The sequence below is a fragment of the Neopsephotus bourkii genome, unplaced genomic scaffold (genome assembly GCF_033783945.1).
Source record: "Neopsephotus bourkii isolate Nb327-2 ecotype Australia unplaced genomic scaffold, CSIRO-AGI_Nbou_v1 NB_53, whole genome shotgun sequence".
NCBI lineage: Eukaryota > Metazoa > Chordata > Aves > Psittaciformes > Psittacidae > Neopsephotus > Neopsephotus bourkii.
The window spans coordinates 1,983,826-2,009,672 of NW_026900570.1; the positions used below are offsets into that span (position 1 = coordinate 1,983,826).

At 40.7% G+C, this 25,847-nt stretch overlaps 1 protein-coding gene across 3 annotated transcripts in view; it reads left to right on the plus strand.

The window, feature by feature from the left end:
- The first annotated feature begins 2,626 nt into the window (after positions 1-2,626).
- Positions 2,627-25,847, plus strand: part of ACTR3B (actin related protein 3B) — a 28,935-nt gene continuing 5,714 nt past the window's right edge. For 2 of the 3 annotated variants that reach the window (XM_061348787.1, XM_061348777.1), the window contains exons 1-9: positions 2,627-2,831; positions 11,399-11,454; positions 13,205-13,329; positions 14,588-14,698; positions 15,077-15,172; positions 15,324-15,431; positions 16,853-16,996; positions 17,588-17,761; positions 22,810-22,902. In XM_061348787.1, the coding sequence (XP_061204771.1) occupies positions 2,788-2,831; positions 11,399-11,454; positions 13,205-13,329; positions 14,588-14,698; positions 15,077-15,172; positions 15,324-15,431; positions 16,853-16,996; positions 17,588-17,761; positions 22,810-22,902 (951 nt within the window). In that variant the 5' untranslated portion in view covers positions 2,627-2,787. Of the gene's footprint in view, positions 2,832-11,398; positions 11,455-13,204; positions 13,330-14,561; positions 14,699-15,076; positions 15,173-15,323; positions 15,432-16,852; positions 16,997-17,587; positions 17,762-22,809; positions 22,903-25,847 lie in introns of those variants that run through there. The other variant, XM_061348794.1, reaches the window with a different exon arrangement.

Genomic DNA, 25,847 nt, shown 5'->3' on the forward strand with positions numbered 1-25,847 from the left:
AAGAATCTATCATTCCCTAAACAGTATAGATCAGGTGCCTCCTCCTTCCTTTTCTACCTGAGGAACTAGTTATTACTGTCATTTAATTAGACTCATAGAATTATAGAATAGTTAGGGTTGGAAAGGACCTTAAGATCATCTAGCTCCAATCCCCCTGCCATGGTCAGGGCCACCTCGCACTGAACCATGTCACCCAAGGCCTCGTCCAACCTGGCCTTGAACACTGCCAGGGATGGAGCATTTACAACTTCCTCGGGCAACCTATTCCAGTGCCTCAGCACCCTCACAGTAAAGAATTTCTTCCTTATATCCAATCTGAACTTCCCCTCGTTAAGTTTTAACCTGTTACCCGTTGTCCTATCACTGCAGTCCCTAATGAAGAGACCCTCCCCAGCATCCCTATAGCCCCCTTCAGATACTGGAAGGCTGCTATGAGGTCTCCACGCAGCCTTCTCTTCTCCAGGCTGAACAGCCCAAACTTTCCTAGCCTGACTTCATATGGGAGGTGCTCCAATCCCCTGATCATCCTTGTGGCCCTCCTCTGGACTTGTTCTAACAGTTCCATGTCCTTTTTATGTTCAGGACACCAGAACTGCACACAATATTCCAAGTGAGGTCAGACGAGAGCAGAGTAGAGGGGCAGGATCACCTCCTTCAACCTGCTTGCTGGTCACACTCCTCTTGAAGCAGCCCAGGATACCTGATTTCTAATATGTCACCATGTCACCAGAATTAATGTTTTCACATTTCTCATCCCTGTAAGACCATCAGCTGATGTATGTTATCATAGTTTCATAGCACAGTTTTTGTTCCAGGTTCTCCATGCAATTGTCTCTATGTTACTTACACTACAGACAGATGTCTTCTTCTGGATTCAGCTGGAACAGCTTAAGATGTTACTGTGCTTTACTCCTCCCCTTACTTCTGCTAACAAAGCAACTTGTTTGAGCACTTCTTAACCCACTTCAGGCACAATCAACTGAGTTAGGGCATAGCTCTTATTTAAACTGTTTGAACTACGTCAGCTGATTGTGCTTGAACTGGGTTAGGGAGCACTCACACAAACAGCTGGGACAGCTACCAGGGTAGTAATTAACGCCTCAGGGACCCTGAAAAACAGCTTGAGAAGGGCAGGACACAGATGTTTCCAACCTCTGCAGCTGTCTGCAAAGTGAATGTCTATATAGAACCCGTAGGCTGCACGTGAGCTATGGCAATACCTCAGTTTGTAGATGAGATGTTTTTCTCAGCTGTAACAGCTAGTGAATTCTTTAAAAAAAGGAAAGTTGTGAATTGTAAGAAAGTTTACAGTGATGTGCCCGTATAGCATATGAACAGATACTCTCTGTGCCCAGCACACCATATTGCGCAACAGCATGGGAGAAGGGAAATTTTGGCCAGAAAAGTCACAGCATATTCTTTCTTTTATCTGATGGATGCTAAAGCAGCGCCTTTCATGTGTCGTTTTGATTTGACTGGCCTGAAGATGGGGGCACACAGTTTTTATCAAGCTTCAATCCCCAGTTATGGAGCCTACTTATTAGAGCCTGAGTGTTAGCTCTTTCAACCCACTGATAAGGGAGCCCTTCCAACAAACAAATCGGGCTCCTTTCCACCACACACTGTATCTTCCAAAATCTCTGAGGGGAACAGAGTGAACAAATATGTTGAGCAAGTGTGCTCAGTTTGTGGTAATGGCTGAACAACCCCCTTCAGGGCATATACACCATCTATAGCCATCGCACCAATGCTAGGTATGAGGACCAGAGGATATGCCTCATTAATCCTCTAATACAACCCCTTGGTCTGCATGTGTTTCTGATGTAGTGGTGTGGAGTGGGAGAGGGTGACAGGAAAATACACCCTCATGGGAATCACACTTGTTCTTGTGGTTCATGCTTAGGCCCAGCCATCTAGAGGGTCTATTTCTGGCATTACCATGCACTCACAGTATGACCAGGACTGAGTCATGTATGAGACATCATTATCCCGTCTGTAAATTAGGCATCAACAACTTTGCAGGTGATGTTTGTTGCCGCCTATTTTTATTAACTGCTTTAAGCTTACCAACATGATGTATTCTGGAGCCTTTTTACAGCCAACCCGGCGCATCTGTGGGCTGTAGCGTGGCCACCTGCACCCAGAGAAACAGCTCTGTGGGGTTTTTACAACTGACTGGTTCAATGTTGGTGTTTTTTCCTGGGGTAAACCCCATTTTCAGTGAAACGTGAACTGTGAGGCAAGTCCTGCTCTGAAGAGAAGCAGCATCTGCAGTGTTTGCTGGGGGTGGTGGTGAACCCTTTCTTATTCTCCCTCCCCCTCACTGTATCCTTTGTGGTCATACATGGCTTGAAACAAGCTTTTAAGCTGATCAGATCCATCTTGGCCAATGTTGAGGCTGACAGGTACAGAACTGGGTGATGACGAACCCCTCAGACGGGAGGAAGGCAAGTACAGCATCAAGCCTAGCGAAAGGCTAAAGCCCTGTTGACACACATGGCCTCGGACAAGCTTACCCACCCGCTTCCATGGCCCAGGGCCGCGGGCTCTGGAGCACCCTAACCCAAGATGGCGTCCCGCGAGCGGCGGGGGTGGCCGGCGGCTAAGGCCGAGTCACGTGGCTGCGGCGGGCGGCGCATGCGCTCTGTGGGCGGCGCTGACAGGCGACTGCATGGTGCCCGCCGCCCCTTTGCTGCCGATGCAGTGAGGCCGCGCTGCGCTGGGCTGGGGGAGCCGGCGGCGGACGCCTGGATGGTGGCGTAGCGCCCGCAGTGCCGGCTCCCCAGCATGGCGAGCTACCTGCCCCCCTGCGTGATAGACGGAGGCACCGGGTGAGTGTGGGGACAGAGGGGACCGGCGCCGCCAGTCGTCTTTCTGGGGAGTGGGGGTGACTCCGCCGTGCCGGCGCCCCTCAGCCGCCTCTCGCTCCCGGCGAGGGCCTCAGCGGCGAGTCTCTTCCCCTGCCACGGGTCCGGGCTCATGCCAGGTGTCCTGGTCTCCTCTTGACGCTGTGGCAGAGGGTCTTGCTCCTTAGCGGATCTTTCTGCGCACCGCTCTCCACTTGAGTATCCTCTTTTTGCCCTCCCTCCCTGTTAGGAGCTTGGAGCGGGGAACTCCTGCCTTGTGCCCCGGGCAGGCCATGTGCCTCTGGGGAGTGGCGTGTTTCTATGTGCCCTTTTCTTCTCTTAGGTCCAGTTCTTCCAATTCAAAGCTAGGTTGGACAGGGCTTTGAGCAGCCTGGTCCAGTGGAAGGTGTTCCTGCCCGTGGCAGGTGGAGTGAAACTAGACAAGCTTTAAGGCCCCTTCCAGCCCAGACTGTTTTATGATGTTTCTACAATTCTTGTTCGTGTTGTGTGACTTTGAAGTATTGCATGATTAAAATGTTAAAATTGGGGATGACTTGTTTCAAATGATGGCCTGGAGAGTGGAGACACATGTTCACTTTGCCTGGGAGCTATACACTGGCACGCCTGTGGTCCAGAGGCAGGTGAGGTGTGCTTGCAGGCTGAGATGTCTCCTTCATGTACAGCACCTGGACTGCAGTGGCCTTGCTGGGTTGCATCTGGCTGTGCTTCTAGATAGCATTCGCACCTTTAATCTTCCTAGCCATTATCTTCAACTAGCAGTGCGATGGGAACTTGCTGCCTTATACAAGTGCTCTTTCTTGATCATCCCTTCTTAACCTTTGTCAAATCAGTGTGAGACTTGTTCTACATTAAGCTAAACCACAAGTTTTGTAACTCAAGTGTTTGAGGACTACAGTGAATCTAGATTGCAGAGTCTGCTTGGGAGGCATTTCAGGAACAGGTCTTTCCTACCTGTCTATGGCTAGAGAAGACCCATTTATTATCCAGTAGACCAGTTCTGAGTCTTAGAAGTGGGACGTGTCAGAGGGAGCTGTAATGAAGGTTATACTGAATATGTAGTCTGCTTCTGCTAGCATCTTTCCTTTGGCTCAACAGTTATGGATAACTCTGAGGAGAATATGCTTGTCCATGAGTCACTTTTCTTGTTAGGCTCTGCCTCGATGTCACTGATTGCATTAATTGCAGTAATAGACCTTTCCTCTGCAGGGAATATGCAGTGCTATTTTCATTTCTTTAGTGCTTGGAAAGATAACTTTTAGAATTTCTGAAACTGAGCCATCTTAAAAAATCCCAAACAAACCTAAGGCATAGAATCATAGAATAGTTAGGGTTGGAAAGGACCTTAAGATCACCTAGTTCCACCCCCTTGCCATGGGCAGGGACACCTTGCACTGAACCATGTCACCCAAGGCTCTGTCCAACCTAGCCTTGAGCACTGCCAGGGATGGAGCATTCACAGCCTCCCTGGGCAACCCATTCCAGTGCCTCACCACCCTAACAGGAAAGAATTTCTTCCTTATATCCAATCTAAACTTCCCCTGTTTAAGTTTTAACCCATTACTCCTTCTCCTATCACTACAGTCCCTAATGAAGAGTCCACCCCCAGCATCCCTATAGCCCCTCGTCAGATACTGGAAGGCTGCTATGAGGTCTCCAAACAACTATGAGGTCTTTTTATGAGCACTTTTCAATGATGTGGTGTCACAGTGCCTTCTCCTGAAAAAATGTTTTGTATTGTGAAATACTCTGTATTAAATTATCGCAAAACTTTTAAAAGTCTTCTGTCCTGTTTCTGTTTGTATACCCTGTCTTACCAGAAATCAGCTCTGGCCCCCTCAGTGGGGAATGCTGACATCCACACCTGAAAACTTTGGGAGTAGAGACCAGGTTCCGTCTTGCATGTAATTCGGTCTGTGCATTACGTACTTCTTGGTAGTTTCCTGGGTTCCTTCTGTTTCTTTGATGAAGATACTTAAATACCTGCTCCCCACAGAACTGTTGGTGTTACAGGGATATTAACTTGACAGTAGTAAAGACTTTTGCTCGACTTTGCTGCGGGGCACTCAAATATGGATGACTTTTCAGCAATGAGATTATTGAATTTGAAATAAATTACCTTGCAGAATTCAAGAAGAAATACGAATCTGAACCAAAGCAGGCAGAAGTAGCTTGACTCATTGAATACGCAGTCTCTGGAATTTTCCTGTGTGGGCTGAAAACCTTCTTATTGTTAGAGTGAATCTAACAATACACAAGCTTCAAACAATTCATTCAAATTATTCATCAAAGGGCTTTCAGATGAAAAACTTGGGAGAGCATATAGCAGAAAGGAAAAGGTACATGCAGACACGCACTGTGGAACGTTGCTTATATAAAATACATTTTTCTATTTACATCTCTGGTACTGAATGAGGTGCCTTGTCCAGGCACTAATCCCTCTTCTTTTTGTATAAAGAGATTTAAGAAATCAGTGGGAAAGACTGTTGTTGTTTTTTAGTGCCTAAGGAGCCTGATATAATTTGCTGTTGTTTGTAGGCCTTGGTTCTGTAAAATCCTGGAATTTCTTAAGAAAAAAAAACCAAAAAAAGCAACAATGGGCACTATAGAAAATAGGTACAGATTTACAGTGAGAAACATTGTCATAGCAGGACAGGATAGTGTTCCTTTTCTCTGTTAGATAGGTGACTTAAACTTTGTTATAAACTGTTCACTCTGCATTCACCCATTTTGCAGAAAGCGATAATAATTTGCCATCATCTTTTCCATTAGTATTTGCAGATGACTTGTCCTACTTCAGTTTTGATGCACTGCATCTTCATTTTCTTTGCATGAGGTTTTCCTCGTGATCAGTTTACACGTTGCTGTCGGTCTTCATGTGGAGAAGGGCATGCTATTTTTAGTTTGTTAGGACTAGCATGCCTTTTTTGTGTTGCTGTTTTAGGTAGCTTTAAACTTCATAACTAGTTTTATGAACCATATTTTATTATCATTTAGCTGTGGGACATCAGAATGCTAGTAGGTGGGTGTGCGAAACAAAGGTACCTTAAAATACCTCTTTCTTTTTCAGTGTGTGTCTGTTTGTGGACACTGCAGGGTAGGTACTTCTTTTTGGGTGTGTTTTACTGTAGTCTATTTTTCTTTCAGTAATGAAAAATTACTTTGGCAAAATCTTTTACTGATGAGCTTAGAGGTAAACACTTGATTTCTGGGATAAGTAAGCTGGACTTGGATTTAAACTTTAAAGTTTAAAGTGTTTGTAGATGTTGCTGGCTGGAACTTCAGAATGTGTTGTGTTGCTTTACCCAAGTATTATCTCTGCTTTTTACATGTGCGACTTGTGAATAGGCAGAATTGTAATTGCTGTTCTGGACCTAAGGAGCCTGAGTTAATTAACTGTTGTTTATAATCTCAAGCTTCAGTCCTGTAAAGTGCTAGACTCCCAAAAAAGCAATGGCTCTAATGTACACTTTATTCTTATGATGGCTGTTGATGCTTTAGGGTAAATTGTGCAGACAGGTATTTTTTTCTATTTGACATTTCTTCCTTCATCCCTTCTTTCTTTATTTCCATTCTTTCATCTCATCCTCCTTTGTTTCAAAAGTATCTTTTCACAGTTTTATGAATAACTTGTGCTGCGAGTTCCTCACGCATATTTGTCATAATGATAATCCACGCTGTTTATGGCAGCACGGCGTCACAGGGGTTCTGGCAGTAATAACTGCTAGCTATTTCAGCATCTTGGCTGTCAGAGAAAGTGTTGTCTCTGCAGAGGTTACTTTTTGTTTGTTTGCAAGACTTCCTTAAAGCATTTTGCTGTTCTCAGTCACTTCAAATCTATATTTCAGACTTGTTTTGTGGGGTTTTTTGGTGCTTCTGACACATTGTTTTAAAGATCTGGACTAAAAAGCAATAGAAATTGAGGAAATGCTAAAATGTCCACAGCTGGGCATTGGTCTTTTGCATATGTCGTGGTTTAACCCCAGCTAGACAGCTTTCACTCACTCCCCCCCCCCCCCACTTCTTGCCCTCCCCCTACTCCTGGAGGGACGGAGAGGAGAATCAGAAAGAATGCAACTCCCACGGGTTGAGATAAGAACAGTTTAGTAACTAAGGTATAACACAAATCACTACTGCTGCCACCAATAACAGTAATGATAAAGGAAATAACAAGGGAAGAGAATACAACACCCCATCACTGGGCGACCGATAACTCGCCCGCCCCAGCCCAACCAAGCACTGACCGATACCTCCTCCAACCCTGCAGTCCACTCCAGCCCCTTCCGGGTAACTCGCAGTTACCTCCTGGGCATGACGTGCTGTGGTATGGAATACTTCTTTGGCTAGTTTGGGTCAGGTGTCCTGTCTCTGCTTCCTCCTGGGTTCCCCTCCTCCCTGGCAGAGCATGAGGCTCACAAAGTCCTTGGCCAAACCAAAACATCATTGTTATCAGCTCTGTTCCCAGCCCGAAAGTCAAAACACAGCACTGCACCAGCTACCAAGAAAGAGAAAAACAACTGCCACTGCTAAACCCAGGACAGCATACTTGTCCAGAGAAAAAGTGGATATCTTGCATTCTGAGATGGATAAAGCAATTGCTCCAGTTTGTGGTTTTTAAATGCCTAAATTACATTGTTCTTATGCTTAATAAGAGTTTTTCAGTATATTTCTCTGGTCCTCAAAGTGGTTGATGGTTCAGCATCTGTTTTCAAGTTTGGTTCATTTGTATATCTTTACGGTCATTTTTCTATTTTTCTGTGGTAGGACCTCAGAAGAAAGCAAGGTTAAGACAGACATTCCTTATGCAAAAGGTAGTGAAACTGATTTGTGTTCTAACTAATCACTTGGGAAAAGTGGTACATAGGAGACAACACTATTTTTAGAAACTTTTCGTTTCAACAATAAATAATTTCTAGTGATTTTTGAAAAATTAGTAGTCCCTCCAAAGTCTGTTGCGTGAAATAGTCATAGCCTATTGTATCAGTTTCCTGCAGATCTTTAATGCAGCCTCCAGTATGCTATATTTCTGAGAGTTTCCAGTTGGTTCCTATCTCAGTGGTAATAAATCTGCTACTTTTAATGAAATAAAGTTGCAGTACTGATTATCTATGCATTCCGTACATCTGTCTCTGTAATTTACTGATCACAAGATGTTGTATTACCATTAGAGTGCTAGGCTGTAACCCAGGAGAAAGAAAAACATGTATTAGATGCTTAAATATTCATTGGAGAAGGGACCGGAGACCAGGTAATCTCTTTCAACTCTTAAGTCCAGAGCCTTTCAGGTCAATGAATATTTAAATATCTTGTATAAAAGGGAAGAATCTCTGTAGAAGATACTGGAAGTGGGTCACTCAAACACTTTAATATATTCATGGTTTTAGCTCTGGAAGGTAGAATGTGTTTGGGTTCTGCTGGGCAGAAGAAAAATCTGGGACCAAGTCTGCCATGTCCTGAGTGAGTAGGCTACTGGATAAGAAAGGGAAGCCCAACTTCATTACCTCTTTTCCTTCTCTTCCTCAGTTGTTCTGAGAGTAGTTTGAGCTTTCCTTCCGTTTAGTTTTGTCAAAACACCTGAAATACAGCTGCGTGTCAAGTCCGTCTCTTGTTTGATCCTAAATAGACTTTAACAATGTTTTTTTTCCACTTCCTTGCTTCAACATTGAACTGAGAAATTAGTTTTTCTCATAGTTCTAGTTATTAAACTTCATGTATTAATGAGATGCAAAAGCAGTCCTCCTAGGTGTTGCGTTGTGCAGTATGTTCATTGAAGAGAACCATTTTCCAGTGATACTGAGAAATAAGCTTATCCTGTCGTTTTAGCCAGGGTTAATTCACCTAGTGAAAAAATAAAACTATAAAATATTGAGCTATAGGCTTTTGGTACTTCAGGTAATTCTAGTAGGGAGATCTGATCCCTGTTTGAGAGGGAAAGTAAAGCTGTTGCAGATTGATAGCCCATGTTGACTTTTAGAGGGTTTTGTCTTTTTTAATACTGTGAGTAGGTATGAGTTTAGAGTTAGTGCGTGCATAGAGACGGGGAAAGATGTCAAACTGAACTTTTGGGCAGACTTCCATTTAAGAAATAAGTTTGGTTACATTTCAGGAACCTTTTAATTTTATATATATATATTTGTGCACACACATAAGAATAGTATACAAATTATATATACATATTTACATGCTTGGGTATGTACATGCGTATGGATATGTTGACTTAGTTTTTTGTCACTGGGGCTTGAAGGGCTGTTCTCTTGATGTTTATACCTGACTGCCATTTCAAAGCCTTAGAACTAGGTCTCTTGAATTCAGAACTGGTTTCCTTGGTCCTTTCTGTGCATTTGAGCAAAACTGACTTCAAGAGGGAGAAATGAAGTATCCTGTTACATGTCTTAAATCCCAGTGTAACTCCTGTTGTTGCTTGTTATAGTTTAACAATATTCCCTAGTTAGGCCTATTCTAAAATGTGAAAAAAAGACATGCAATAATAATCATGAAAATAATTCTTGCTAATAATGGCCTAATCTAATGACCTGATTATGTTTAAGAGCCACAAAAAAAAAAAAAAAGCATAAACATTTTGGATTAGACTGAAAGCCTATGCCCATATAATGATGATTAAAAATACTACAAACCAACCCTTGCCCTCAGAACAGTGTCGTCTTCTTAGCCTTGGAGAATGTGGCTTTTTTAACTACTATTTGAAGTCTGTTGAAGCTGGAGCTTTGAAAGTAAGTTGAAAATACAATATTTAAATCCCACGGTCATTGCTAATTCGCTTTTGATTTAATTCCTTTATCTAAGCCAACTTGACTCTTACGGAGTGTTTTTATATCAGTTCCTCCATAAAGGGGAACTTACTGTTTAAGCTGTTGATGAAGAAGCAACTCTGCTTTAGCAGTGGCATAATATTGCTTGCAAATATTGAGAGCAGGGTATAGGCAAAGACCTTAAATTTGCTTTAGGATGTAGACAGTGATTGGTCTCATTTAAGAATGTCATAGCTTTAGCTTTTGTGGTAAAAATGGGTATGAATAATGCTGATTTCCTTCAAGTCATGCTGTTACTGTACTTTTGTTTGAATCTTCAGTCTCTGCAACCATTTAATTAATTTGCTGGCTTGTCATCCTTCTCCCCTTTCCCCCCCAGGAAATGGAGCTGTTTTCCATAGTGTGGGATGTCAATTATTTCTAGTTATTAAAGACCTGAACTAGTTTGCAGCCAGTAACACCATGGAGATGTTTTAAGAGATCTGAGATTTTCTGTGGAAAATCCTGTTCTTTTTTTCTTCCCCACTTTACTAGTTTCTTTTTTCTTTTAATCCTTTACTTGTTAAAATAGATACTATATATTGAAAGAGATGGACAAGTGCTCCACACTGCCTGTTTCTAAAGCATTTTATCAGTGCATGATTACTTTGGTGTAATATGTGTATATTACCACACACAGGCTCTAAATCTGTGACAAAGTGAATAGTTTGTGCAAGGCATGAAAGGGAATTGTGTCAGGATTGCAACTAGAATTTTGAACTGTGATTTGTACTTAAGACATACTTCCCTTCCCCTTCCCCCCCCCCCCCCCCCCGCAGCGTATTTGACGGTATTAACCAAATATGCAAAGTCTAATGACATCTTTGTTCATGGTAACTTTCCAAAAGGTAAGATCTGAACAACCCCTTTTTTTTTTTTTTTTTACCAAGGGGTGGAATGGACCTGCTTGTCTTTTTTTGCTCTTGTGAGACCTCACTTGGAGCATTGTGTGCAGTGCTGGTGTCCTCAACATAAAAAGGACATGGAACTGTTGGAACAAGTCCAGAGGAGGGCCACAAAGATGATCAGGGGACTGGAGCACCTCCTGTATGAAGACAGGCTCAGACAGCTGGGGCTGTTCAGCCTGGAGAAGAGAAGACTGCGTGGAGACCTCATAGCAGCCTTCTAGTATCTGAAGGGTGCCTATAGGGGTGCTGGGGAAGGACTCTTCATTAGGGACTGTAATGACAGGACAAGGGGTAACCAGTTAAACAGGGGAAGTGTAGATTGTATATAAGAAGTTACTTACTGTGAGGGTGGTGAGGCACTGGAATGGGCTGCCCAAGGAAGTTGTGAATGCTCCATCCCTGGCGGTGTTCAAGTCCAGGTTGGACAGAGCTTTGGGTGACATGGTTTAGTGTGAGGTGTCCTTGCCCATGGCAGGGGGCTTTGGAACTTCAGGATCTTAAGATCCTTTCCAACCCTAACTCTTCTATGATTCTGTGATTCTTTTCTTATAGCTGGTCAACAAGATGCAGAAAGTAAGAGCTCAGTTTTCAGGCTTTGAGGAAACACTACCAAAATCTGTAAGCTGAAGGTGTCTGAAAAATAAATAACACGTAAAATATTTACCACTTCTGAGTTTTCTTCTCAGCAGGATGACACTTGAAAGCATAACCCAGAAAATGTAGATGTGGTGTGTGATGTATTTGGCCTTCCCGTTGTGTAGTGAATTATAACTTTTTATTTTTACGTCTAATAACCTTGTGATCATTCTTTTTCTAGGTATACAAAACTTGGCTATGCAGGAAATACAGAACCTCAGTTCATTATCCCATCATGTGAGTAATTTTTTGTCCTTCCAAATTCTAATATACACCACTATCACTGGCCACTTTCATGAGTAAATGATATGCTTCCCAACTCCCAGCTTGGCCTTCATAGTCTCTTGTCCATCTGGGAAGTGATATTCATTGCATTAGCATCTTTGGCTAGAGTGTAGCTAAACAGAACTCCTTGTTTGCAGTGAGCTAGGACTGTTGCTCATTAAATCAGCTCTTGGTTGCTATGACAAAGATGAAGAGAACTCCAGTCCAATTTCCTTTTTATCTCTATTATTTTTCTGCCAGGACTCTTCAGTAGACAGAGTGCAATTTACCTCCTGTCTACCTGACACCATGGTTACTGCCTGGATAATCTGGGAAAGGTTTCCAATCAAATTAAGTACTGAAGTGCAGGTGGTGTCTGTGTTATTTACATTGTCTGGGATTGTAGACAGTTTAATAGTCAAAAAAGTTGTTTCTATTAGAAAATGTTCTTTTTGGGTGTGCGTTTACCAATTAAAATGGTTTTGCCCATTTAGCATGCTTTTGTTGAGCAGGTTTATTTTTTTGTATGTTAAATTTGTTTAAAATGTTTTACCTTTCAGGTGTTCATGATTTTAATTGTTGTCTTAGCTATACATATTTATAAATAGTAGCACAGACAACAGATGCCATTAGACATAAATATGTAATCTCCACTTTCGTTAAATATTGCCTTTTCCTTTTTGTAAGCTTGGTCAATTAATGACTTACTAATGCATCTAGACTGCCTTGTAGTTACTCACTGTAGAAGGTAAGAAAAGGAAATAATATAGGTGGACATGGTCTTTACCAAATGTAACTGGAGTGCTGGTTGTAGTCTTGCTATATTAAGTATTGTAAAAGAGTCAAACTCAAACCACTGGTAAAGATGCAAATGTCTTATGTTAAAGAAGTGGGATAGGAGGACTTTTCTGTGAATTTGTTATAAATCTCACTTTATGAAGCTGTAAACTTGGGATTTCGATGTGTTTTCAAAAGAATTGTTTGCTTGTCAGTAATTTTTGGTGCTGATAGTATTTGGCATGTTTGTGGATACCTGTCTACTTTCTCCTGTATGTTACTTAGATTTGATTGTGACCTATTAAAAGAAACCTTTATATAAATAAGGTTATATTTTAAGAGTATTTAATTCCATTTTTATTTATAGCTTGCCCCAGATTAGTGTTTTGCTGTCTCATCTTCTTCCCTATAGCAGCCATCATATAATAATTTCGGTGATAGTTGCAGCCTACTAATGGAAAACATAAGTGTCTCCGAAGATTTCTCTGTAGCGCTGCAAATTGCTTTTTCCCTTCCCCCCTTCCTTCTCACCAACTGGGATAATGACTCCAATACTTATTTCTGAAGTACATAGTTTATTTTCTTCTCCTCCTGTGCTCTTTCACTTAATTCTAGAGTTGAAACTCAGAAAATCATGTTGCTTACTGGAATGCTGCACTTGCACACGTTCAGTGACTGCTGCAGTCTATAACAGAATACGTTTTTAAGATTTTCTCTAAGTTATTATCTACATTAATGAGGGATGGGTGATCAGAACCCTGTGTGACGCAGTGAGAATGAACTCTGCTATATTGTCAATGAATCACTTACCTAATTTCTTCTGGAAACTATGCTTTCTATATCCCAGTTTTTATTTCTGGAAAAGAATCAATCAATAAATAAATATTTATTACTTGGTATTTAGCAGTTTTAGTTTTGATTTGATTTATGTGGGTTTTATTCTAAGGTATTGCAATCCGAGAATCAGCCAAAGTAGGTGACCAGGCTCAGAGGAGGGTAATGAAAGGTGTTGATGATCTGGACTTTTTCATAGGAGACGAAGCCATAGATAAACCTACCTATGCTACAAAGGTAAGCATTGAGTATTTTTAAAAAGTCTTTCCAAAGTTTCACATTTTTATTATATAATGTTGTAGGACTTTCTGATTGCCACTTAAAACACACATTTGCTTTTTTGTAAAGTGTTTTTGTTGCTCTTAAAAATTGCATGATATGGTTCATGGCTTTACCTTTTTTGTTAATATCTGTTTTAATAACTGCTGTCCTGTGTGATTGGTGCTGGAATCCTTGTGTAAATATCCATTGACATGGTGCAGCTGTTCAGTTTTCAAAATTACTAGCTATTAAAACAGTCATAAACACTGAATACTTAAATTCTTGCTAGAAGTGTATCCTCTTAGCATGGCATATGAACTGGGGAATGTGTTGGATACTTTGCTTCAGGGAACGTCACAATTGTTTTGTTTAGGGCTGTCTTCAGTGAGGCTTTTCTGTGAGTTGTATTTTCCATACCCTAGTAAAAGACTTCTTGTACTCAGAAAATGCTACCGGCTTATGAATTTTGTGGAAAAAAATCATATTTCATATGTCCTACTGTATTACTTAAATGTCGGCTGTGTTCTTAACATTGAACAAAATGTAAACATCATCCTTGCCAGAATTCTTGTTGAAAAAATATGTAGCCTGTGTGATCTTTATTGCTTTTTATAGATTGGCAGGCATGTTGAAGCCAAGTATGATTCTTGACTTTATAAATTGTGAAATTTATACAAGAAGAGATTAAAACACAGTCCTGCAATAGAGTAATAGCAGTATTAGGAAAAGAGTCTGGATTCTGGGTTTTAGTCCTGCAAGCTAGAATCACAATTTGAAGTACCTGGGAGCAGGAGATAACTTAAAATACTGCCTCTAAATTAAAATTAAAATGGAGGATTTGATAAGACAACCATGAGAATGAGGCGTTTTCATTCTTGCAGAAGATCATAGAATCAAGTAGGTTGGAAAAGGTTATCAAGGCCAACCATTACCCCAGCACTGCCAAGACCACCACTAAAGCATACCACTGAGGGCCTTCTCTACTTGTTTTTTGAATGCTTCCAGAGATGGTGACTCCATCACTTTCCTGGGCAGCCTCTTCCAATGCCTGAAGAAATTTTTCCTAATATCCAACCTAGACCTCCCCTACTGCAGCTTGAGACTGTTACCTCTTGTCCTATCACTTGTTACTTGGGAGAAGAGACCGACCCTCACCTCACTACAGCCTCCTTTCAGGCTGTTTCTGGGTTTATCTTTATATGGTCTAGAGTGTTGACGGGTTTTCTTGCTTCAGTGGCCTATACGACATGGTATTGTTGAAGACTGGGACCTCATGGAGAGATTCATGGAGCAGGTCATTTTTAAATACCTACGAGCTGAACCTGAGGATCACTATTTTTTAATGGTGAGTTAATGAGACTGGGTAAGGAAATATTTTTGTGTGACTAGAACTAAATAATATTCCAAGCACAAGTTGTGCTGTTGGAGGATTTTTTTCTGTAAATGTCTTGTAGTTCTTAAGCAACCTGGGGGGGTGGGAGGAGAGGGAGGAGGAAAGTAATCAAAGCTGCATAATGCTTAAATTGTGTTCACTTTGCAGTACAGGCTACTGCAGGTTGGATTTTGGTTTTGAAAAGCTTTAATCACTTTGTTTAAACTGTTTGAATTACTTTTGTAATTTTCTGTTTTGAGTGCACTGAGTTTGATTGCCGTACCCAGCAAACCAGTGCACGAACCTTTAGCACTCTGTTGAGGTGGTTTTCAAAACTTTGTTTGTTTGCAGACAGAGCCTCCTCTGAACACTCCAGAAAACAGAGAGTATCTCGCAGAAATCATGTTTGAATCATTTAATATACCAGGACTTTACATTGCTGTTCAGGTGAACAAAGTGAATATGTACTTCTCAAGTGCAGTATAACTGCAGTATGTATATTCTTCTGTATGCACGTCTAAAAAGTTTGAAACAGTGTTTTCTGAGATAGTAAGCTAGCACAGTCTGCGTGCTTCTAAATATAAACTCTCTCACGTAGGCAGTGTTGGCCTTAGCTGCCTCTTGGACATCACGACAGGTTGGAGAACGCACTTTGACTGGAATTGTCATCGACAGTGGTGATGGAGTGACCCACGTAATCCCTGTGGTACGTAGCAGGATGCAGTCTGAAATGATCAGTGGTTTGGACAAGTGCAGGGTTTGTTTACTATGGATTTAAATTAGAAATGTCAAATGAAACTAATTTTTTTTCCTCCCTTATGAATGTTTTGAAAACTGTGTATTTTATTTTATGTTTACATTATATATATTTTCATATACATTTATATATTTATAAATATATATTTATATATATTATGTATTTATATAAATTTTATATATTATATATTTATAAATATATAATATAGTTATATAATATATATTTCTATATATATATTATATATTTATTTATGCGATTATTTTAGCTTGCAGACTATGGGAAGGCCACAGTAAGATTTTTTTCAGACCCTCTTTTAGAGGTTTTTCTGTGTGAAACCTTGTCTTACTGTCATGCCTCAGTTCTGTTTAATGTTAATGCTTATCATGGTTTTGGATCTCCTGCATGCCACCAGTGTCTGACAAGAAACATCCTGAATTTTTGATTGTTTAATATAGGTTATAACATGTACTTTTTGTATGATTTTATTGTATTTTAGAAGTTAGTGAACTCTGCATATATGGAAACAACTAAAAGCTTGTATGTTCATGCTCATAGAGATATATATAGAGTTGATCTCATATAGCTTAATTATGTTAGGGTGTTAAAAATACAAAATTGTCTTTGCGTACTGACATCTGTTGATGTAATTTTGTGTATTTCTGAAGCATATAGTATGCTTGAATGATCAGTTATTTTAAAAATGAAAATTTTATTCTCTTTAACTTCATCTTGCAGTTTGTTATTAACCTGGTCTTCTTAGTATTTTTTTCATATGAGAAATGCTGGGTTAAAAACAGCCTTTACCATAATGAAATTCTGAAAGGTGTAAAAAAAGCAAAGGAAGAAATAATATTGGTTCAGCAGTACCAGAGTTTTCAGTAAAAGCATACTGGAAAAAAAAATATTGGTAAATAGGTTTCCTGCTTTTATTGTGCTTATCATTGATGTGTCTGAATTTATCTTTTAGTATCTGAGAATCTTAATATATTTCATACCTTTTACTATTAAATTTTCACTCGCAAGCAGGACACAAGTGTTCTATTTATATCACATTTGCTTTCTGGATCATGCCTGAAAGGAGCCATCTGATCAGACTGTCTTCCAATGTGTGCAGAATTCTTTTGTCTTGCACCTGGTTATCTATTAGATAACCAGTACCTGTTTATATGTGGTTATCAAGGTCTTCTAAATAATAATAATATCCCCTTTCCTCTGAGTTGCACATTTTTACAGTAATTTTGCAGTTTCAAGATTTTACTTCTAATAAAAAATCAGAACAAAGTAGTATAAAAATGAATGTTAGTTTCATTATTAATTATTGACACACAGCAAGTTTTTCCCTAAATGTTTTTTCTTCTCCTCCTGTGCAGGCAGAAGGCTATGTAATTGGAAGTTGCATCAAACATATTCCCATTGCAGGTAGAGATATTACTTACTTTATTCAACAGCTCCTAAGGGAAAGGGAGGTGGGAATTCCTCCTGAACAATCTCTGGAGACAGCAAAAGCCATAAAGGTACACCCTTCTTTATGTCTTAATAAATACATAAATAAAACTCTTTGAGCTATTTTTTTGCCTTTAACAAGTTGCCAGTGGCTCTCTTAAAAGTGCAAATGTAGGCAGTGTATGTAATTATGCAAGCTTCTGGTGGTTTATCCAATCAAGTGCAGAAGGAGAAAGAGGAAGAAAGTTTTCATGCTAGACTGTTTGGAGTGTTCTGCAGATTAAGTCAGTGTTTTAAGCTTTAGATTTGTTTAATATTTGCTTTTTAATAAAGAATAAATGTATGCAATGTCAGTAGGATGATTGTGTGGGTCTGATCTTGCAATGAAAGCCTGCCACTGAACTTCTTGATCATCACAGATGTAATGGTTGCAGTTTTCGTTTTGAGAGACTAATCTAGATGAGTCAGCATGTAATCTTACTGAAACAAATAGGTCATGCACTGTCTTGTAGGGTTGAGTCTTCTGTAGTCATTTGGGTGAGAGCATCTCTTGAACAGCCCCATCAGTAAGAATGCTTATGTTGTTTTCTGATTGTGTTATACTTGATTTTAATGATGGATAATTATTTCAGCGATCTTAAATGTATGGTATTTCCTAACAGGAGAAATACTGTTACATTTGCCCTGACATAGTGAAAGAATTTTCTAAGTACGATGGAGATCCTCGAAAATGGATCAAGCAGTATACTGGCATCAATGCAATCAACAAAACCAAGTTTGTAATAGATGTCGGTTATGAAAGGTTCCTTGGACCTGAAATTTTCTTTCATCCCGAGGTAAGAACAGGGACTAGCAGTATTAAGTTACAGAAACTTTACTATACCAGTGAAGAGAGGTGGGGGGGGGGGGGGGGGGGGGGGGGCGGGCGGGGTTATCATTTTTGGTGCCAGTGCGCCATCACGTGGCATTTAGGTATCAGTAAGTCTCCTAACTACAAGCTACGTACGGTTGCTGATAAGTTAAGCACAGAGGAACGTGAGCACAGTAGATAATTATTTTTCTAATGTCCCGTGTAGCATTCAAAACTTATCATTCTATTTCTTTAAAGGCAATCTAAAATTGAGGATTGTTTGAACTTACAGACTTTACATGGTATTTTCCCTCATTCTTTCATCAGAGGTTTCCACCAGTGTGCCTTTATACTGTTGTCTGATTATGTTGCAAATCCATTTGGGCACTACACTGCATGATAGTGTAACATTGATAGTATTCTAAGTCTTGAACACTGACTTTTAATACTGGGTAAATTTATAAAGCATGATGCTAAATTTGTCCTTGAGGGAAGTCCATTAAAGTATTTGTTAGTGTGGTCATAACCAACATGTAGGGTTCTGGGAAACATTACAATACCTAGTTTGTCTGGGTTTTGGTCCTTCATTTTGAACGACTTTCAGGATATTGTGGGAGAGGGAAGAGTCAAGTTTTAATATGTTACAGCGTGGCAGAGAAAGTCCTCTCCATTCCTGCACACTCCATTGAGTTTTTTGCAGGCACCCATAGCCTGTATCAAAGAATTTAATCAAGGTCCATGTTAACACTGGGGACGTTTCCCATTGTCTACTCTCCTCCTATCAGAAGAATATTAAAAAAACCTCATTCTGTCACCTTTTGAATACATTCCAGCCTTAATCTTTTTGTGTTCAGTTTGTAGTTGTCTAATCTAGTGCCACATTAAACCTCTGAGCTAAGTAGTTTGTCCTGTCTGTTTGTTTACTGAAGTGATTTTACAGAGAGGCATTGAATACCATGCCAGACACCATTTTAATAGCTTCCCTTTCCATAGTCCCTTCAAAGACTGTTAAGAAAAGGTTAAAGGACTAATTTCTATTTTCTTTATTTCTTAGAATCATAGAATCATCGAATAGTTAGGGTTGGAAAGGACCTTAAGAACAACAAGTTCCAACCCCCCTGCCATGGGCAGGGACACCTCGCTCTAAACCATATCACCCAAGGCCTTGTCCAACCTGGCCTTGAACACTGCCAGGGATGGAGCATTCACAACCTCCTTGGGCAACCCATTCCAGTGCCTTACCACCCTAACAGGAAAGAATTTCCTCCTTGTATCCAATCTAAACTTCCCCTGTTTAAGTTTTAACCCATTACCCCTTGTCCTGTCACTATAGTCCCTAATGAAGAGTCCCTGCCCAGCATCCCTATAGCCCCTCGTCAGATACTAGAAGGCTGCTATGAGGTCTCCACGCAGCCTTCTCTTCTCCAGGCTGAACAGCCCCAACTTTCTCAGCTGATCTTCATGTGGGAGGTGCTCCAGTCCCCTGATCATTCTCGTGGCCCTCCTCTGGACTTGTTCCAACAGATCCATGTCCTTTTTATGTTGAGGACACCAAAACTGCACACAGTACTCCCAAGTGAGGTCTCACGAGAGCAGAATAAAGGGGCAGGATCACCTCCTTCGACCTGCTGGTCACACTCCTTTTGATGCAGCCCAGGATACGGTTGGCTTCCTGGGCTGCAAGCTCACACTGCTGGCTCATGTTCATTTTCTCATCGACCAGCACCCCCAAGTCCTTCTCCGCAGGGCTGCTCTGAATCTCTTCTCTGCCCAGTCTGTAGCTGTGTCTGGGATTGCTCCGACGCAGGTGTAGGACCTTGCACTTGGCATGGTTAAACTTCATGAGTTTGGCATCAGCCCACCTCACAAGCGTGTCAAGGTCCCTCTGGATGGCATTCCTTCCCTCCAGCATATCAACCGAACCACACAGCTTGGTGTCATCGGCAAACTTGCTGAGGGTGCACTCAATCACACTGTCCATGTCAGCAATGAAGATGTTGAACAAGACCGGTCACAACACTGATCCCTGAGGGACACCACTCGTTACAGGTCTCCAGCCGGACATTGAGCCATTGACCACAACTCTTTGTGTGCGGCCATCCAGCCAGTTCTTTATCCACCGAGTGTTCCATCCATCAAATTGATGTCTCTCCAATTTAGAGACAAGGATGTCGTGTGGGACAGTGTCGAACGCTTTACACAAATCCAGGTAGATGACATCAACTGCTCTAACCCTGTCCATCAGTTCTGTAGCCCCATCATAGAAGGCCACCAAATTGGTCAGGCAGGATTTCCCCTTAGTGAAACCATGCTGGCTGTCACCAAGCACCTTGTTGTTTTTCAGGTGCCTTAGCATGCCTTCCAGGACAATCTGCTCCAAGATTTTGCCAGGCACAGAGGTGAGACTGACTGGTCTGTAGTTCCCCAGGTCATCCATTTTCCCCTTCTTGAAAATGGGGGTTATATTTCCCTTTTTCCAGTCGTGAGGAACTTCACCTGACTGCCATGATTTTTCAAATATGATGGCTAGCAGCTTAGCAACTTCATTCGCCAGCTCCTTCAGGCCCCATGGATGGATTCCATCAGGACCCATGGACTTGTGCACGTTCAGATTTTTAAGATGGTCTCGAACCAATTCCTCTCCTACAGTGGGCCCAAGGTCTTCATTCTCACAGTCCCTGCGTCTGCCTTCCAAGACTTGGGTGGTGCGGTCAGAGCCTTTGCTAGAGAAGACCGAGGCAAAGAAGTCATTCAGAACCTCAGCCTTCTCCAAATCCTGTGTAGCTAGTTCACCTGAGAGCTTCCTGAGGGGGCCTACATTCTCCCTAATCTGTTTTTTATTTGCTATGTACCTGTAGAATCCCTTCCTGTTATCCTTAATATCCCTAGCCAAGTTTAATTCTAACTGGGCCTTAGCTTTCCTGACCTGGTCCCTAGCTTCCCGGACAACATCCCTGTACTCTTCCCAGGCTGCCTGTCCTTGCTTCCACTTTCTATAAGACTCTTTTTTCATTTGAATTTTCCTCAGGAGCTCCTTATCCATCCAAGGAGGTCTCCTGGCCCTCCTGCTGCACTTCCTTCTAGTTGAAATGCAACACTCCTGAGCTTATAGCAGGTGATCCTTGAAGACTAACCAAGAGTCTTGAGACCCCTGCCCTCTAGGGCTGTATCCCATGGAACCTTACTAAGCAGGTTCCTGAAGAGGCCAAAGTCTGCTCTTTTGAAGTCTAGGGCAGTGAGCTTGCTGCACGCTCTTCTCACTGTCCTAAGGGTCTCAAATTCAACCATGTCGTGGTCGCTGCATCCAAGGCTGCCCTGGAGTGCCACATTTCCAACGAGCCCTTCCCTGTTGGTGAGCAGAAGGTCAAGCATGGCACCTCTCCTTGTCGGAGATGGTTTCTTGGCTCTGTACTGAAAAAAAAAAACCAAAAAAAAACACCCCAAAACCCCAAACCAAACCAAAACTGACCTGACTTTCTAGACAAGGAAAACACATTAGATGATATGTACTGTATCCAAAGAGTGTTTCTCGCTGGACTTTGTTAACTCCTCACTTCAGTGGGTATCAAGTTAGCTATGTAAAAGCTGCCTTTGGTAAAGCTGTCTTGTAGTTTTTTCCTGTTTTCAGTTTTCAAAATTTTGGTCTGAAGTCTTTCATACTTTTGAAGTTAGGCTTTGGCATTTGTAGTTATCCAAATTATTTCTGTGCTTTTAAAATTAGGTGTTTAACTTGCCATTCTCCAACTATATGGTATTTGGTAGCAGACTGCAATTTTACATGTCAGTTCTCTTCTCCCCATTCTGGGAGTATGTTATACTCTGCTTTGGATGCCATAAATCTCATTTTTACTTACCACTTTCGTCCTGCTGTTTTATCAGTATCTTTATGGAGAGCTTGGGAGAAGTTTTCAGGCTGTAGTTCATTCAGGATGAGAGCTCTCCATGTGTAGTAACACTACTTCTTTCTTCTATTTTAATTTATGCAGCTTCATGTTTTAGTTTCTTGCATGATTCTTACTATGGAAATTAGCTTGAATTCTTGGGGATTTTTCACATCATTCGTATGGCTTCTGATCTATAAGCCATATTGCTTGGAGAAATTGCTAATTTCTCGTTCAGTTCAGTGTGTACTTGTGTTTTGGCTTTTGTTATTTATCCAGTTAGATACTTCATCTTGTTTAGGATGTAAGGATGGAATGGTTTCTACAGCTTTGGGAAACTTTAAAAGTTATATAATCTTATATATCTCCATATATATGTATATAAAAATTAATATGTTACTATGTATTGATAACCAATTTAATTTCTCAGTGTTTAATCTCTGAAAGGGCAAAACAGGCTATAAACTGTTCTTTCTTTTTTTTTGTTTAGAACTCATGTCAATTTTTAAGTGGAAAATTGCCACTAGTACTCAATGTTTTCTAGTGTTAGCAGCTCTGACTGTCTAGTATTTATAAATGGCAAAATTTACTTTAGCACTGTATTGCTGCTTGCACTGATGGGAATTTCCACTGAAGACCTTAAAGTATTTGTGCTTTTTTGAATGTTAGAGATTTTGCACGCTTTGGAAAAAAAAATGAATTTTTGGTGAGAATTTAACATATGTATTTTAGTAGGTTTGAAAATTTTTTCACAGGGGAACATTGAGATTTGCACATGGATGTTTTTGATTTCACTTAAAATGAATGGCAGGACCATGCTGTACAGTAATAGTGTGTTTAATATTGCAGGACAACTCAGACTCTTATCACATACAGTAGTAGGTTCATAGTGCAGAAACTGTAAACAGTGAATTTATGACCAAGGAAGATAATCTGAATTTGTCATCAGAAGAAGGAATTCTTATTTCCCTTGTACAAAAGTGAATTTATTACAATGTAGAATAAGTGATGAGCAGGGGTAATACTGACTTTGATTCCCACCCACCCCCTTTTAAATGTGCTATTACAAAATAGCTTTTCAGTCTCACTTCTGCCTTTTTGTTTCTCTATTCTTCTAGATGAAAAATGTAATGCCTGTTCTATTTCTTTTTAGTTTGCTAATCCTGATTTTATGGAATCCATTTCGGATGTAGTTGACGAAGTTATCCAGAACTGTCCCATTGATGTCCGGCGTCCATTATATAAGGTACAGTCTACCTGCTGTAAGATTAACTTATTTGAAGACTAAATAACAGGATCACCATGAAGTTATGTATGTAGCTACCACTTCTCCCACTATGAGAGATGTGAACTTTGAATAGAAATAAATTTCAAGTTAAACAAAGTGCCACTTCTGAATGAAGAATTGATATTTGTGGCTTTTTATTTTTGAAATAAGGGTTATCTGTAACAGAGGCTTGATACGTAGGTAAGTATTACCCCTGAGGAACTGTAGCAGAGGGGTGTTATTCTATCTGATGTGTAATGTGAATTCTTGTGCATGAAGGTCTTTGGCTTTTGCCTCTTTTAAGGGTTGCATCATGGTCTCATCCCTCTCACTCCCTTCCACTCCCCACTTTATTAAGCAGTGGTTTCAAATACGTGTATTTTTTTTTTTCATAGTCTGATTTGATCTGCCCACTCTCTGCTGTTTTAGCCAGGTATGGGACCCAGTATTAAAGTATACAAAGACTTAAAGTCTTTCAGGAGACTATAATTAGACCTGCTTAAGCTTGCCCAGGGTGTAGGCCAGAGAGTACTTTCAGTCACTGATACTTTCAGAAATTAAAAGGAAGGTACTGACAGTCATAGCCTGTGGCAAGCTCTTTCTGTATTGGCAGCAGATCCTGTGCTTCCTGGTTGTGTTCTGTTTGTGCAGCATCAGTGCCCTTTTGGAAATAACACCATAAAGTAATAGTATGGAGATGTTTGCTTGTGTAAAAGGTGGTAGTTTTCCTCACCTATTAAAGTTCCAATTAAGTCAAATCTCAGGGTAATTCCTAACTATTAAAACTTTGCAGTCTGTTTTACTTGTCTAATAAACGTATGCTGTCATCTAGAATGAGGAATAGTGCTTGAGAACAAACTGTGGAGCAGATTAAAATAGGAAGTTAAACTACTTAAGAAGCTCATCTGTGGAATGCATTTTGCAGTACATGTCTTCAATGGCTTCAAGCTTAGGTATGTTTAGTGTCTGGCTGTGCTTAGGGTCTTTGTTTTTTTTTTTCCCCTGGAAGCCCAGAGTACCATAGAGCAACAGCTTCATTGCTTTGTTAAGCCAGGGGTTAGTACTGACTTCAGAAAGTGATATTTAAAATTTGAGGTTAAGTTACTCTCCTCACCATCATCAGTGTGGTGACCAGTCAGAGCCCTGTGCTTTGAAGCTGGGTTTCCATCAGATGTATTTGGATACTTCCTGAGTGTTTATGCAGAAAATACCTGCAAGTATCCTTGCAGATTGTATGTGGCATGTAGCCTTTGAAGCATTTTCACAACCTATCTTTTGATGTCCTATGGTATCTATTTTTAGCTTTATTGCTGGTATCCACGTTTTCCAGGCTGATCAACATCTCTCTTATGAGGCCAGTTATCTTACCTTAAGTTGATGCTTGGACCAGCAGGGCCTTAATAAGACTGACTTCAGCTGGATAGCTGAATAGCCTGTAGCTGTTCAATGCAAAGCACATACATTCTTTCACATGTGATGAAGGCTTTTTAATTGTGTACTGGTTGCCAGCAGTGCACTCTTTTAATTCCCATGATTACATCATCTTAATGTGATTGCTTGGAAGAACTGATTTTTATTCTCACTCTGTGTCTCAGACACAAAGTTGAGAGTTCTGTATTGCTTGGGATGAGCTGCTTTCTGCTGAAATGAAAGAGGAATGCTGCTGGGTTTAGAATCAGGGAACTTGCATTGAAAATTGAAGAAAAAAGGTAGATTTTCCTCTTCTGTTTTAACCCAAATCTTTGGAAAGCAGAATGAAATTTAAAATGAGTGCTCAGGTGAAATGGTAAGCAGGGTAATTTTGGATCTCGCAACATGGCTGAAATAGTCTGGTGGCCTCGCTTTGTTGATCATTCCTCTGTGTTGAATTCCTTTGAAAAATGACCCATTCTGTGTGCAACTAGAAATGTGATCAAGCTTTTGTGAGGCATCGTGAGGCCTTGCATCACCCTTGGCATTCTTTGGGAAGAATGTTGTGTAGTTCATCTAGTTCTATTTTTTTGAGAATTCTTCAGCTTTCCTTTTTCTTAAAATATTGTTCCACAACCTTTCCTTGTATTTAATTCTGATATCACAGAATTGCGGAGAAATTGGAGAGAGCTGTGCCATGATGTGGCATATGGTCTGCAGAAAAGTATGGTACTTCTCTCAGCTTTCAGGTTACTATGAGCATACTACTAAACACAGTGTAACTACTGCACACCCAGCTTGCATCAGTGGGAAGCATCTGCTCTGTGGTATAGCCACATTTGCCTGTGTTGGATGTTTTCGATACTATCTGCTGTTTAAAAGTCTCTCTTGAGCCAGGAAATACTCTGAAGCTTGTCCTAATATTTGTCAGTTAGGGCATGAGTTTTGGCTTACAGTGTAAAATAAGAGTTACAGTAACTGAACAAAGGGCTTTCAGAAGTTCTAAAAACTACTTCTAACTTGAATTAATGCTAAATACTTCATGCAAAAACATCTTGCCATGCGTTGTATGGTGTGTAGATGGCGCTGTCAGACTGCTGTGTAGCGTCTGGCTGACATCTGTGAGCTGCAGTGAGAAATCCAGCCTGTGATGGGTACAGCTTTTTCGCTGTATCAACCCTATTCTTGACTTTCCCTCCGAAATTGTAGGAATCTTCAAGCAGAAGACTGGACAAGGTTCAACTGACTGTTGTTTGTCTGGGCTTCAGCAAAATGACATTTGCTATTAATTACTAGAGTGCAGAGCAGGGAAGCTCTCTGGGTGAGGTAAGGCTGGAAACACTGCCAGGCCATTAGATCTGCATCATATCAGCTCTGAAGATAAGACATGGGAAAGGGGAGGTTTTTCCTGCTACTTTAAATGGAAACCTCAAGTGATCAACAGTGTTAGCATAGTACAGGAGTACTGAGAAGAAGTAAGTAAACGTATGACATTACCTGCGCTAGCTGGTTTA